The 17226-nt window shown below is 35.2% G+C and overlaps 1 protein-coding gene across 1 annotated transcript in view; it reads right to left on the bottom strand.

The window, feature by feature from the left end:
• The window catches only part of LOC128212440 (prominin-1-A-like), a 63569-nt gene that overhangs the window by 40811 nt on the left and 5532 nt on the right, over positions 1-17226 (bottom strand). Inside the window, exons 2-7 of the mRNA XM_052917902.1 lie at positions 6563-6609; positions 5209-5414; positions 4379-4499; positions 3713-3785; positions 1696-1767; positions 559-656 (exon numbers count right to left, since the gene is read on the bottom strand). Coding sequence (XP_052773862.1) covers positions 559-656; positions 1696-1767; positions 3713-3785; positions 4379-4499; positions 5209-5414; positions 6563-6609 — 617 coding nt within the window. The remainder of the gene's footprint in view (positions 1-558; positions 657-1695; positions 1768-3712; positions 3786-4378; positions 4500-5208; positions 5415-6562; positions 6610-17226) is intronic.

Genomic DNA, 17226 nt, shown 5'->3' with positions numbered 1-17226 from the left:
AATGTATAAACTGAGCGATTGATTGTTTACAAAGTGAAAATAGAAAATTGCGTGACTTGAAACTGTGTTTTCAGTCCAAGTTTACCATTCTTGTACCTATTTTATCTATTTGTTATTGAATATTTGCATTATTTATCTTTTCGACGGCTAATGCACTTACATGGGCACTATACGGCCGATTTTTTTTTATGTTTAAACACCTTTTATGTTGGGCGACGAAGTTTAATGCGTCTTTTCATAATATATTAGTCATTAATAAGTTCGTACACACGGGCCTTTTATGCCTATTCGTATAAGATCGTTTTTTCTTCTAGAAAATTATATCAAACAAAACAACGCATCGACCCATTCTATCTCGGTCGTGGAAGGGTAAACACATTATGGCCTATCCATACATGAACGAATTAAGGGTCGATTATAGAAATGCTTCTATACAACACCTTACGCCAACTGAAATGACAGATAACTCATTTCACGAAATAATTAACTATATATATTTTTTTTATTTTTCGAATTCAACAATTTCATGTTGTGAACATTAAAAAGGGAGATGATTACCGTTGCAAATGGATTGGGCGTAAGAGGTGGTACAGCCGCTTTCAGTCTGGCGTTCTCTGTCTTGAATGATTTGTAAGCTTGTATGACCCTTTCCTTGTCTGAAGAAATAATGTGTATAATATCTATATATATATATATATTAAACATGTATAATAAATTCATCTTAATTCAAATAAAAAAGGTAAACGATCATTGAATCTGCATTTCTTTCTATATCTACATGCAGGTAATGTACTAAAGTGACTATTATTAAAGAAGAAACAGTTGGCTGTGTCACGGACAATACAGCGTCACGGAGACTACAGCGTCACGGACAATACAGCATTACGGACTCTACATCAAGGCTTTGCATCAGAATTGTGACTTTATCAAAGGCAGAAGAATCTCAATATTTTAACAGGAAGAATATTCCAAGACGTTTTTCAGACCCTGAAAGAATTGTTCGTTACGAATTGTTTGATAGCAAAGACACTACAACTTTCTGTGACGTTTAAACAAGACGGACATATTATAGATATGCTTATTGTGTATATACTATCTATATTTGTTTTTTGCACGACATCTTATAGGTTACATTCAGGGCAAAATTATGAAAAACATTTATATCATAAGTGATCTTCAAAAGCTCATCAAAATGTATCACGCACCTACGCTTACACTTAATACCTAATATTTTCTGAGCAACTCGACTGATAATCACAATTTAAATACCATTTCAAAGCTAAATAAATTTCCTACATATATATTTTCACGTTCATTTGTAAAAAGGTAATTGATAGATATTTATGATTTATCTAAATTTTCTCTCTTTTTTCAAGTGCAGCAGCATAACGTTACAAATACCTCTTTTGGAGGACTATGCAAGCAGAAAGAAAATCATAATTGATATTTGGAATTACTTTACCACTGGATTAGTTTTAACATCACCGATTTTAAACAACAAATGCACAGCTTTTGATGTATTCAGGTTTAACATGATAACAATACACGACTCAAAATACGATGACAATTTAATGTTTGTAGTCCGTTACAATCTTGACCTTATATTTACTAGTTGGACACAACTTAGCATTAAAGATTTAAGTTTGCAACTTCAAAATCACATAAAAACGTTTATTGAAACAAATAAGAACAAACTGGTATTCATTTGATCCAAGGCTCCATCCGAGAGTTCGTCCAAAACGTAGAGGGAGAGATCGTCTGCCATCCCTGTAACATAGAAGAAATCGGAGTGTGTTGTAAGGAGAGGCACGAGTGTAAGATTGTTGTAAAGAGAGGTACGGGTGTACGTTTGTTGTAAAGAGATGTACGGGTGTACGATTGTTGTAAAGAGATGTACGGGTGTACGATTGTTGTAAAGAGATGTACGGGTGTACGATTGTTGTAAAGAGATGAACGCGTGTACGATTGTTGCAAAGAGATGTACGGGTATACGATTGTTGTAAAGAGATGAACGGTTGTACGATTGTTGTAAAGAGAGGTACAGGTGTACGTGTGTAAGATTGTTGTAAAGAGAGGAACTTGTGTACGATTGTTGTGAAGAGAGGTGCGTGTGTAAGATTGTTGTAAAGAGAGGTACGTGTGTAAGAGTGTCGTAAAGAGAGGAACGTGTGTGAGATTGTTCTAAAGAGAGGTACGTGTGCAAGATTTTTGTAAAATGAGGTACGTTTTTAAGTGTTTTGTAAAGAGAGGTACGTGTGTAAGATTGTTGTAAAGAGAGGTACGTGTGCAAGAGTGTTGTAAAAAAGGTACGTTTGTAAGATCGTTGTAAAATGAGGTACGTGTGTAAGATTGTTGTAAAGAGAGGTACGTGTGTAAGATTGTTGTAAAGAGAGGTACGTGTGTAAGATTGTTGTAAAGAGAGGTACGTGTGTAAGATTGTTGTAAAGAGAGAGGTACGTGTGTAAGATTGTTGTAAAGAGAGGTACGTGTGCAAGAGTGTTGTAAAAAAGGTACGTTTGTAAGATCGTTGTAAAATGAGGTACGTGTGTAAGATTGTTGTAAAGAGAGGTACGTGTGTAAGATTGTTGTAAAGAGAGGTACGTGTGTAAGATTGTTGTAAAGAGAGGTACGTGTGCAAGAGTGTTGTAAAAAAGGTACGTTTGTAAGATCGTTGTAAAATGAGGTACGTGTGAAAGATTGTAGTAAAGAGAGGTACGCGTGCAAGAGTGTTGTACAAAAGAGATACGTTTGTAAGATCGTTGTAAAGAGTGTTACGTGTGTAAGATTGTTGTAAAGAGAGGTACGTGTGTAAGATTGTTGTAAAGAGAGGTACGTGTGTAAGATTGTAGTAAAGAGAGGTACGTGTGCAAGAGTGTTGTAAAAAAGAGGTAGGTTTGTAAGATCGTTGTAAAATGAGGTACGTGTGTAAGATTGGCGTAAAGATAGGTACGCGTGCAAGAGTGTTGTACAAAAGAGATACGTTTGTAAGATCGTTGTAAAGAGTGTTACGTGTGTAAGATTGTTGTAAAGAGAGGTACGTGTGTAAGATTGTTGTAAAGAGAGGTACGTGTGTAAGATTGTAGTAAAGAGAGGTACGTGTGCAAGAGTGTTGTAAAAAAGAGGTAGGTTTGTAAGATCGTTGTAAAATGAGGTACGTGTGTAAGATTGGCGTAAAGATAGGTACGTGTGTAAGATTGTTGTAAAAAGAGGTACGGGTGTAGATTGTTGTAAAGAGGGGTACGAATGTTACTTTATGGAAAGACCGGTACGAGTGTTAGTTTGTTCTTAAAGATACCTTCTTCCTCCCATATTAGATTCACCAAAATTAATACAACTGTTTTAATTTACCACAAGGGCAGAACAAATGTCGAAAACAATGGTTCTTATGTAAAAATACGGAGTTTAATTTGAAAGAAAGGTGCAGAAAACACGGTATTTCTACCTTATGAGACTATAGTAGATCACAGTAAATCTTTTAGCACTCACCAATCATTTAATATTTTTGCATTTTCAGTTATCAAATACACAGTTACGATTTTGTTATCAGAAATCAACATTTTCCATAAACGCATTATTTTGTAAGCAGTTAAATGTTTATCACTCAAAAATTATGCTTTTTATACATGTGTATGTATTGATTTTGAATTAGAGTGTACGTATTAACAGTGTGTAGTTCTTTAATATGTTCTAACTAAAGTGTAAACTCCATTACTTGTTGCGTTCATCTTGTCCACTATTGCGTCCCTTGTCTTGTTCATATTAGTTTCGCCGATCGTCGTAACTTGCTGAAATAAGGGACAAATAAATTAAGGTGTTTTTTCAGAACAAAACCTTTTTTTTTATAAAACTGTTTTGTACAATATGTATTACAAAGGGAATAAACAAAAAAAAATCAACAAGCTTTGTTGAAACTCTTCAAATACAATGTACCTGGTATTCTAAATTCGTATCAACATATTAAAAGCAGTTGAATAGACTAAATTATACGTATTAACAATTTATATCTGTATTTCAGAATAAAAAACATATGTAAAACCTACAATTGGTCAGGGTCCCACAAACAGGCAGATTTCCACAAACTTGCAGGTTTGAGTTCATGTATAGAACTAATCACACAAAAGGGCATATAGAGTTTTCAAAATCCCACAAAATGGGCATGCTTCTTTCACCTCTAATTTGATAAATCATTTTCCCATACCTATAATTATCTTCCTTCAGTTCATAACTGTTATATAAGAATAAAAAGCTCCCAAACTCATATTTTAGTTACATATGTTTCATAAGTAATACATTTTGACCTATTGACACGAATGTGTGACCCCGTCTGTTTGTCAGTCCTGCGGGTGTACGAATGTTAATAAATGAAGCTAAAGATTACGCTCTCTAGAAGGTCTAAGAAGGTGTCCACGTCATCCAGGTTATTACCAACTATGTCATTGACACCTTCAAGAGCATTCGACATCTGATCGTTGGCTACGTACGTGCAAATGTTTCCAACACTTGAAAAAAGACCAATACAATTATGAACAGAAAATAGTATATTGTTCTCAACACATATTACAACCTTACAACTTCACCTAGGAGATAGGTTGTTATAAGCATTTATGATTTATTTTTAACAAATTTTGAGGAAATTTAATAATTATTAAGGGAGTGATCTCTTTCTCATTGCCGTAGGTTCGGTTGGCCGCCTTTCTTTATTTGGCGCCTTTCTCACTTGTTCTTTAGTTTAAATCTGGTTCGGACATTTGTTTTCTTTCAATTTTAATGGAAACACCAACAATCAAGAACAATTTAAAAGCCAAGAGGAATAACATTTGTGAAGGTAGAGGGCATCTTATGAGACATTCTACATTTCTTGGTGCATCGTCTGAATATATGCATGTATGGTTCAGATATTCAGTTTCATCCTGTAACAGAAATGGGGCGGTATTCATAAAACATCAATTCATTTTATAACTTCAGTCATATTCTTAAGTTAATAATCTCACTTATCATATGATATTCTAAATTCATAATATCTGAAATAATTTATTATCATTGATCTGATTCAAAATACATGTACATACTTTCATGTTAAAGAACACTAATTTTACTTTTCTTTTAATTTGACTATGGCAAATATATTTTGACCATTGACTTAAGTTAAGAAAAGACTTAAGATGTTTTATAAATACCGGCCATGATCAATAGTAAGAGTTTTCTTACAATATGAATATTGTAGTTGTAAACAAGATGGCGGAAAATACTCTCCGTTTGCAGTGCATGTTGTCGTCTGCCTCTTGTTCGCGTTTCCCGCCACAATTTCCACACATACGACAGCAACAGAAACAGCAGCCGACAATTGGCATAATGAGGACGAATAGCAGTCCAATCACAATGGCGATGGCATAACCTGCAAACTTCTTGATTACCTGAAGCAACGAGGAAACAAACGTTTTGAAAAGCATGCTATTTGTGGGAACTTATAAATTGATGAATAAAGGGCCGACACAAAATTACCAGCCATTGAATTCCTGCTGAATTATAAACTACAGTACAACCTGTCTTTCCGACCACCTTTTACAAGCGACTACCTGCCTTGTACGACCATTCTAAATTACTATGTGTCACTTATGTACGCTAGCGTAGTTCCATGTATCAATACCCGTTTTACCTGTTAAACCCACATTTTTCTGATGACGTTACAAAATATTCTGTGGTGCGTGGTGAAAAAGGCTGGCAAAATTAGCACATGAATATTCATATTCAGCCTCTCGACTATCTCCGAATTTTCTGAGGAGTGTCTCCGGCGTCCAATCAAATGGTCGGAATTAACCTCATACATAACTCATGAATTATTCGAGCAGCCAATTTGCGCATGGTATCCAATTTAGTTAGACATTATAAAAAGACACGGTACCTTGGATGTATCCGATGAACAATCATGTGACTTTTGAATGACTGTTGACCTCATAAGACGTCTGTATCATGTATAACGGGTTTAATGTGTGGATAAAAAATGTGTTAAACGACTATAATAGTCATTGACAAGCTCAGTTCAAATAAAGAACAATACTGCAAACAGCATTTACTTTTATCTATACAATGCATGTGTAATGTTTAAGTCATTTAATTAACATACAATCATAACTCGCTATTTCGAAGCCGTTTGGACCTCGGAAATACTTCGAAATAACGAGCATTCGATGTAACCGAAATACAAAAAGTGTAAACCCGAACCAAAAAAAAGTCAAAAAAGGATTCGACATAACCAGAACATTGAGATAACAACGTCCGACATAGCGAGTTTCGACTGTATAAATAAAATAAGTAAGCAAGTATTTTTTCATTGGATACCTCAAGGTCCGGCCTGCATATCATTTTCAGAAAATATATGTACAATCCAACACCGTTGACTCGAACTCGCTTGGCTCAAATTCTTCGTTGGCTCGACCGATTTCTGTAGACTGAAGGTAGGCCTTCCCGCTTGGCTCGAATTTTCCAAGGTTCGATGTAATATCGCCGGTCCCTGCGAGTTCGAGCCAACGGGGTTCGACTGTATTCATGCGTTTGTACTTACACCAGTAGGGTCACTTGTTACATATCCAATCCCATCGTCCATGACACCTGTAATATAATAAGTCCCAATTAAATCAAAGTGAAATTGGCATAACATATGAAACATATAAGCATGTTGTCTAGGGTAAATGTATGGTTGTTTATAATTATAATACAAACTACAGGGACAAGCCCAGTTGTCCAATATTCAAAAATAAGGCCTGTTTCTTGTTTCTTAAACGTGCTCGGTGTAAAGCACCGATACACGGGATACAGCTTCCTTGGTTGAAACAGTACTGAGTACAACCCTTCTTATGCCGAGCGATAAGCAAGGAAGCTGGTACTATGTTTTAACGTATTTCGGTTTGACGTGGCCGGGCTTTGAACCCCATACCTACCGCAATCAAAGCGACCGCTCTTCCACATATCGTGGAATTTACGTGGAAGACAGACAAAAATTTCATTAAATTTCGATTTGGAAAAATACGCAAAAAGTTCGAAAGATACATCTGTCGTAATCTATGCGATACATCCATTAATAAGAAGGCAATGCGTTGTACACGACGATATCAATATTATGTTATTTTTTCACAATTTTCTTTTTTCTTGCAATATTTTTATCTGGTGTCTAGTCCCTTTAAAACATAAATATGTAGGAACTTTTGGTTTGCGTTTGGCAAGTTGCGAGGCAACAGTGATTTTCATGTATACGTGAAATCGAACAGGCATTCAAGATAACTTGATAGTTGTTCAAATATTCTGCCGGTGCAAAATTGCTCTTGTTTTTTTTTATAACCAATATAATTATCGAGCGATCTTTTTCTGATCGTGATAACCTTTATGGCGTGAATTGCTGATAAATTGCAGCATTTATTTGCTTCGGATTGTAATTTGCAAAGATAATTTTTTTTCTAACGATAATCGGAATTCTTCGAACGTTAAGGATTTTTAGATAACAGCAAAAATTGAGTCTCAAACTGTCAAAACAGGCATTTTCTCATTGTACATGATAAATTGTATACATCGTCAAGGAAAACTGGAGCACAAAAGCCTCGTTATCTATCTGCCATTAAATGCCCATGGTGACGGTCGGTTTGTATCTCTAAACAGTTATAAATTAGCCATTTGCTACATTACTCGTATCAATAAGTTTAACGAATATTGTGTCGAAGGTCCCGATAGTCTAAATATCTCCGGGTAGCTCATAATGAGTCAAATGATAAAAACAAGGCCGCACCACAATATCGCAGCAGGAAGTGGCAACTTATTACCTACTCAATCAAAAACGATCGGATCAATTTATAATTGATTATAGTACGATATTTTGGGATTCACTCCTGTCACTATACGAGTAGTTCCATGTGATTGTAATATGTCATTTTGAAAGTAATTTCTGTAACTGCACAACACCGATTTCAAAATGATTCTTATATGATATTTTGAAATTCACTCCTGTCACTGCTCAGTGTAAAGATTTATATATAATGTGCCATTTTAGTAATGTCTGCTACTGTACAACAAATATTCCTATATAGCTAAAGAACTTCAGCGAACACGTTATATATTACCTTTTTGGATGTGTTTAATGCGTTGTAAACATCAAAAAAAATAAATATCAACATTAAAGTTATGGAAGCCAGAACTAATTCCTATATGATTCTAATATAGCGTTTTAAAAACAAATCTGCCACTACAACACATATTTTTATGTGACTCTTCCTTTGTAAGTTCCACAGATACACTTATGATCTGCAGTATTCCTAACAAGAGGGGAGACAACTGTTTCAGCTGTATTTGTTTTATTTAAATACATGAGCACATCATCAAATAGTTCACCTTTAAAAGTTAACAACGGTCTCCTTTATCCCGTTGTTAACAAAGTTACAAAGACAAGTTTAAGAGAAGGACTTTGATTGGTATTTAATATTCAACTTAAGTTAATTTAATGGTCATACATCTTTGACTTCATTCACTCTATTGGTCAGTTATTAATAACAAGTAATCCGATTAGCTACATCGTTCTTAGATCCAATTAAGAACAATATTGAATACCAGCCTTGAGCAGCGAAACAACTGGATATTGTTAAGATATTCTGTAATATCTATCATTATATATATATTACCGAAGTCATTATCTAAAGTCATATTTTTTCTGATAACCCCTGTGATTGAAACAGTTAATAAATTATGTGATTTAAAATGTAATTTAAAATGATAAATGAAAATATGTTCGACATTCCTGCAATGTCATGGCGTAAATGATAGCAATTTATTTGAGTCTTTTACATTATGTACGTAGGAACTTGTGAGTATCTTACATAGTTATATTCTCTATTGCATCGCGATTTGCTTGCATTAAATGTTTGTTCTGTTAATGATTTTTCTTGTTTTGTTTTGTTTTCCTTTTACCAAAAAAGAATGCAAGTTTTAATCCTTAGATCATGCCTCACATCAAACTTAAGAGCATTACATTGCCGTTGTCAAGAACGTTTACTGACGTTTTCAACGTTACTTCCGTTTTCAACGTTACTGAAATTTCACTGGATAGTTTGCCAAAAATATTCAAATAAGCAAAACCATATGGGCATAAGTGTAGTGTTCTTGGTGACCTCTTGGAGTTGCCGTTGCTTTCATCATTACTGCTGCTACTTGGATTTTGAATTAACAGCAAACGTTGTGTTAGTAGCTATGTGCATGTCTTTGTTAGCGGTTTTGGTGATGAAAATTATGTTGGTGCTACTACCTACGCAGCTGCAACGTTAAAGCTTATATTTTTGATACGTCAACGAAAATCAGAACACAATAGCCTCGCGAGTTATATAGCACTAGTAGAAGTTTTTGCTTGACCAAATGGTTACAAGAAAAACGCTGATGCATAGCATCAAGTTGGTGCAATAAAAAAGAAGAAAAATCATGCATCTATATCACCAGTGAAAAGTTTGAGTGTACTTAAATGATAAAATATTTACATGAATTCGAATGACATTATTGTTGATAATACTGTAACATTTTACATGTATTAATTTGTAAATAAACTTTACACCAATGAGTACATGAATAGGGAAGAAAGGGTTATACATTATGAGGAAACAATCTGGAAATTATTCTTTTTAATGTTGTGCAGAACAAACACTTAAGCGTAATGTTAGCTTTTCAAAACCCACTTATGTGGTTGCTCGCCAAGGGAGATTACTGCGTCGGAGATTGAGAAACATATAGGACATTGTAATGGTGCTGTGTAACCTTCAGAGGTTCAGAGAAAAGTTGGCATTTAAACCAAAAAAAATATATCATAATATACATGTCCGTTATAACTTTAGATCTCATTATTATTAAAATATTTTTTTTAAACTAAACCATGACATTTGATTGCGCAATATGGAAAATATCAACGGCATAAATCTTCCGAAATTTACGAACCGGTCCCTTGTTAAATTATCTTTTGGTCAATATAAAATATAGTCGGCACCCACTAATGCATCAGACCTTGATGTATCATTCATAGCAAAATAGCACGAATATAATTGAGTAACTTATTGTAATGCCCCGAAATTTCAAGGAACTTGCGGTAGCTAAAAAATCAACAACCCAAAATCACATGGTATTCAAACAGCACACTCCTAGCACGTCTAGCTCGACCCCCATTTCAATTAAACCGAAGCCCCGGCAGTGCTGGAGGTGTGGCTTTTAGCAGGTGTGTAGAATGAAGGCTGTATTTCGAAAAACACATGTTTAATCAGCATTATTTGAATGGATAAATTGCAGACGAGCAAATAAATGAGTAACAATTTAAAAGTTGATCAAATACTCTGCACCTGCAAGCATGTTCTTATCAACTATAATCGACATCCTTATTTGGTGATCTTGTCATATTAACTTTATTTTTATTTTTTAATTGCATAAAATAAAGCATTTATATTATTAAATAAGTAATTTAAAATAATATATGGAACCATATTCGGAGTTCCTCGAATATTAGGGTGATAACTTTCATTTTGTTACGTGGGTAATACAAAATGAAGCATTTATATCATTCGTATATTTTTTAATCATGCAAGTTATCATGTTTAACGTTTAAGTTTGAATTTTTTATACCTGTTTCTAATATTTAAAGCTGCACTCTCTGAGATTTACCGCTTTGGCATTTTTTTTTTCTTGGAATTTTGTTTCATTCACTTTTCTTTAACCGTTTGTAACGGTTTAAACCATAAAACAAAAGAATGACCGCACCGATAGCTGAGTGGAAGAGCGTTCGCTTCGGGTCCACCAGGTAAGGGTTCAAAGCCCGGCCGTGTCAAACCGAAACACGTTAAAATATAGTACCACCCCCTTGCTTAGCGCTTGGCACAAAAAGGGTAGTACTTGGAAAATGGTGTACTCAGTACTGTTTCAACCCAGAAAAGTTGTTTTCTGTGTATCAGTGCTTTACACCGAGCATGTTAAAGAATGAGTCAGTTTCAGGCGAGCAAATAAATGAGTAACAATTTGACAGTTGATCAAATACTCTGCACCTGCAAGCATGTTCTTATCAACTATAAACGACATCCTTATTTGGTGATCTTGTCATATTAACTTTATTTTTATTTTTTTTATTACATAAAATGAAGCATTTATATTATTAATTAAGTAATTTAAAATGATATATGGAACCATATTCGGAGTTCCTCGAATGTTAGGGTGATAGGGGTAGCAAAATATTAGGTTTCTATAACTCGACAAAAACTAGTCAAAGATTTAGGCGTATATTTTGCTCCTATTGTGTTAAAAGGCCTAGTTTATGCACCAGTCAATTGTACCTGACTCCGCCACAGATAAAGAAGTTTTATCCCATGGACAAGGAGACTCCTGTAATCATGTATAGAAATTTAATTAATATCGAAGAATATCATATACTGGCAATGAGCTTGAACAATGTTTACAAGTATTTTCCCACGAGACCTTTAGTCTAAAGGTAAAAAATATGTGTACGCGAAATTTGGACGTTTCGTGCCCAAATATATTGTCGATGTGTCGTTCTAATCATAGCAAATCTTGGGAAATCCGTTCCTTTTTTAAATAGACATAGGGCGTTCCCTTGCCACTGGAATATTAACTTTGAGCCTTTCGTATTGGTACACAAATTAAACAGCAGTATGTTTAAATGAACATTTCATTTAACCTCTCCAGTCAACATGACAAAGTACAGAGGCATCCTGCAAATCGTCCCATGCAGAAATGTCAGTGCTTTGATTTCTTCATGGTGATAAAATAGCCCTTTGATATAATACTGGTATCGCAGTGACGTACACACATCATTGATTGATTTGTGGTTATTGGTTCTTCGAAAAGTAACTCCGGGTAACTGATAATGAAAAATGATAAGAGCAAGCCCTGATCACAATATCACAGGCATTAAATTCTCAACCAAAAACGATGGAATTCATTTCTATTTGATTTTAGTATGACATTTTGGGAGTCATCCATGTCACTTTACAACTCCGCGTTTAGCAACTTAAGGCGCTATCGTGAATGCACAAGAAAAGTTGTAGACAAGGACCTTGCAAGCGTATTGTTCAAATAAATCCACGTACCATGGTAACAACAGTGACAACAACAAAATGTCCAGACAATAATCTTATCTTAATCAGGTATTAACTAGTCAACCAAAAACGATGGGATATATGCCGACTTGATTCTAATGTGACATTCTGAAAGTCGTTCCTGTCAGTTTGGCTACTCACGGGGGCAACCGCGAATACACAAGGCAAAGAGCAAGCACAACAACTGGATATTCTCCAAACATTCAGCAATATCTGCCATTCAATATATATCTAGAGATATGTTTTCAAGATAACCTCTGTGATTTCAAATGCTGATATATGGTGGCCTTTGATGTGATTTAATATGCAATTACTATGAAATTCCTCGAATGTCTGGGAGTTAATGGTATTTAATTCTCAAAAGTCAACATCTTCTCAACAATATCCTTTATTGTAATGCTCATTTAATGTTGTTGTTGTTGTTGCTGCTGTTGTTGCTGCTGTTGCTGCTGATGTTGTTGTTGTGTATGTTTGCCAACATAGTTTTGCGCCTCTTTAACTGATTTTTTCATATAGCTATTAAACGAGAAACCCATATATAAAGGCTAATATTTTTTACCAGAACACAAATCGTTTACGTTTCTTTGTTATTATCAGTGAAGTCAAGTTAGTTAATCATAACAATGCATTAAACATTAATACGATTCTCTTGTGCAATTATCAAGTGTATAACTATAGTGCCACTTTTTAAATTATTTGTACAAACTGGAACACAAATTCCTCGCTAGCTATGACACATTAGAACCAGTCGTAACCAAAGTCTTGATTTTTATGAGACCTCTGACGTACGATATCATTTAGTAATTTATTGTAATCTTTTTTGTCAAAATTTCAAGCATATCTCCGGGTAGCTATAATCAAAACAAGACCAGACCCCAATTTCTCAGCAGGAAGTAACCAGTTTTTAACTACCCAGCCAAACGATTTGATCAATTTATAATTGATTATAGTAGGGCATTTTGAAAATTACTTCTGTCTCTCGGACGACACGTTTGTCTAACTCAGCATTTTACAAATCTTAAGTGTCACTCAGTAGTTTTCAACAATGTACGATGGCTGTTTAGATGATAACGATGCTTGAATTCGATAAATATGATCCTTATGGTTTACTCGCCGTACTGATAACATTTTAAAGACTTGAAAAGGTTATTGATACCAAAGGATATTTAATAAAATCTGTGTTGATGGCCATAAATCATTCTCTGTACGTGCTGAACCCATCGACTGAATAGGCATTGTAATAATGTGATACATGGTTAAGCTGGGGTGGGTCCAGGAGCAATCGGAAATCCTCGGTTATTTTCAATCGAAAACAACCGTAAATCAGTAGAGGTAGTTCATAGAATTAATAATAATAATAATAATAATTAGTTGTTGTATTTAAAGGTGTAATTTGTAATACTAAGTTCACATTTATTCCCAGTATATTGTATTATTGCATAAATAATTAAAATTCCTAAGAGTGAAGTCCGTAAGTTTAACTGCTAAATTTAAATTACTGCGCGATCTACTTGCAGCGTAGTTAAATGAAAATAATTCTGACATTGTAAGACGTCCATATACATCCGAGGTTGTTTTCGACGGGAAATTGCGGACGATAGCCCCAGGAGTTGGTCATTCCAGGACCCCACGGGACGATACTGAAGAACCTTTTTGAATGACACAAGATTAGGCCAATCCAGGACCCGAGTGAACGATTGAAACGAAATCTCTTGAACAGCCAATGGACTGGGCCATCCCTGACCATAGTGGATGATAAGAACAAACAATCTTGAACAGTGATGGGTTCGGGCTTCTCCATGACTCGAGGGAGTCATAAGAACATGTGTTTTTGAACAGTCATCGGATTGGGCTGTTGGCTAGAGTACATCTAGCATAACTCTAGGGCTATCTGTTGAGACAAAACAAGTTTTAAAGACTTGCTTAAAACCCTATTTTTTTGTTTTATAGTTCTGGTGGCCATGCGTTTCACCAACCTTGGACCATTTGAACAAAATAGATGGAGGTGAATGGAAAAAAAAATCACCAGGTAAAATATGAAAATGCCCAACCATATCTAATGAGGAATTAAAAAAGTTTAATGTTAGTTTAGGATAGTTTTGACGTCGCACACAACAAACCGGGCGGTCGAAGAACTACAAACCATGAAGTGGCGGACACACTAGCTCACCATGAGGACTTTGTTTGCCATTCTTATTCATCAGAGGTTCGATCGTGATAAATCTAACGCATAGGATCATCACTCTGGTGTACGAAAATGTTGTTTGCAAGTGAACTAAAAGAGTGAAACTTTTTGGACAGAAAACGCTAATCAACATGTCTTGCTATATCTATGTGAGTGTACACTAAACTGTTGACATTGATAAACCTGTATCAACACAAATGAGATATGCCCTCCTCTTGAAAAGAAAAGTGCGCTCAACGTCTGATCTGCTCGTCTGCTTTGTAAAATAAACAACTTGATGTGATTTTACTAAATTCTGGATGGACATAAATTTTCCTGGCATGATTTGTTTAAAATGGCCAAATTATAATAATCACGGTTGTGGTTACGGCATCGTCAGATACCTCCAAAACACTTCTGCGCTATGCTTCGCTGTGTACCATGAGTGGTCTGGTTAGGGAAATTTCGTAATCAGGCAGAATTAATAAGGCAATTTATTGGATCCACATGCACAGACACACAGTAATATATGATATTATTTTTTATCATTATTGGAAATAAAAGCCATTGGCCCTATATTTGTATAGGTGATACAGTTTTTCTTGTTTTCTCGTTATGTTCTATTTTCTTGGCAACATTTATGTTATTATGTGTATGTAAGTAATCTAAAAAGCGATATATAGTACTTACTTTGTACAGAATTAACTAACTTAAAATCAATAAACGGTTGTAAAAGTTTGTCAGCTTGTAACACTTACCACAAAATTATTTTATTTTGGCCCTTTGTGATAACCATTTAATGGAATGGAATAAAATATCAAAATTATATGTATATTATATTTCATGTAGATGGAAACAATGGATGGCCTTTGATGCCTGCGTTGTCTGAGGTCTGGTAAATCACCTGTTGGTTTTTGCAGGGAAGCCAACACAATTTTGTAAACAAGAAAACCAGTACAAAATAGAGGTATCCCCATGACACTATAAACAAATAGTCAGCTGTGTGAAGTTAGCTAAACATACGACATTGGACATTGGACATTCAAAATCGAATGTTGTGCTGGCACGACATTGGACATTGGACATTCAAAATCAAATGTTGTGCTGGCACGACATTGGACATTGGACATTCAAAAGTGAAAGTCGTGCTAGCACGACATTGGACATTGGACATTCAAAATCATATGTTGTGCTGGCACGACATTGGACATTGGACATTCAAAATCGAATGTTGTGCTGGCACGACATTGGACATTGGACATTCAAAAGTGAAAGTCGTGCTAGCACGACATTGGACATTGGACATTCAAAATCGAATGTTGTGCTAGCACGACATTGGACATTGGACATTCAAAAGTGAAAGTCGTGCTAGCACGACATTGGACATTGGACATTCAAAATCGAATGTTGTGCTGGCACGACATTGGACATTGGACATTCAAAAGTGAAAGTCGTGCTAGCACGACATTGGACATTGGACATTCAAAATCGAATGTTGTGCTGGCACGACATTGGACATTGGACATTCAAAAACGATTGTCGTGCCGGCACGACATTGGACATTGGACATTCATAACCGAATGTTGTGTTGGCACGACATTGGACATTGGACATTCAAAAGTGAAAGTCGTGCTAGCACGACATTGGACATTGGACATTCAAAATCGAATGTTGTGCTGGCACGACATTGGACATTCAAAATCGAATGTCGTGCTAGCACGACATTGGACATTGGACATTCAAAATCGAATGTTGTGCTGGCACGACATTGGACATTGGACATTCAAAAGTGAAAGTCGTGCTAGCACGACATTGGACATTGGACATTCAAACGTGAAAGTCGTGGTAGCACGACATTGGACATTGGACATTCAAGAGTGAAAGTCGTGCTAGCACGACATTGGACATTGGCCATTCAAAATCGAATGTTGTGCTGGCACGACATTGGACATTGGACATTCAAAATCGAATGTTGTGCCAGCACGACATTGGACATTGGACATTCAAAAGTGAAAGTCGTGCTAGCAGTTAGCACATTTAAATCAATGTATGACATGTTTTATGAATGAATGGTTTTTTTTACCGACTTTAAATTAATTTTGATGGCATGCATTATTCGGATTTTTTGTTTGTTTGAGATATTGTCTTGAAATTATTTGAAAAGGGTCAGAGATCACAAAGCAATGAACCATTATAAAATTTATTAACACCAAAAGAGCATTGTCATGACGATTCCATCGCAATATTTGAAACTTAAGCATGATTCAGATATATATGATGTCACATATGCAGAGAAAGATTCAAATGAATATACTTATGAATGGTCGTGGATTATATGTAGACAAACAGTGATAATGCTTTCAAAATGGCATATTTTTAATAAGCTTAATTGTTTACACACCACTGCTACACATCTAGTACCATTTATAAAGGAAGTGAAGATAAATATATCCACAGTATATATTGACATATGGAAAATATAGACATGCATTGATGATTCCTACAAGTATAAATGTAATCGTCCGTACATCTTTTTATCTGGTTTTACGTAAACACAAAAAAAATATTGTCAATGAGTCGATAAAGTAACCTATTCCTGCCTGTCGACTTGTTTTTTTATCGACTCAGTTAGTCGAACATGCTACGTCGTCTTCATTTGGTAAAGTTTATATGAAATAATTGTGTTCGATAAACCTTTTTGATAAGTCGACAGAATTACACAAAGCGTTTTATAATCAATCGCATCGACATTAAAGAATTCAAAATGACGTCTTCATCACATTCGACATAAGTTCTTATAGGTTTTACAGAATATACAATTTATACATGTAAAATGTGACACCAGCGCCATTGGAAATGGCATCTTGGGCAGAACTGACAATGGTTGAAAGGGTTGAAAGGAAACAAAGCGCAAATAATTATATAAACCCAACAAATGTGCAC

Source organism: Mya arenaria, chromosome 12 (assembly GCF_026914265.1).
Source record: "Mya arenaria isolate MELC-2E11 chromosome 12, ASM2691426v1".
Taxonomy (NCBI): Eukaryota; Metazoa; Mollusca; class Bivalvia; order Myida; family Myidae; genus Mya; species Mya arenaria.
This window is presented reverse-complemented; position numbering and strand designations above follow the sequence as displayed.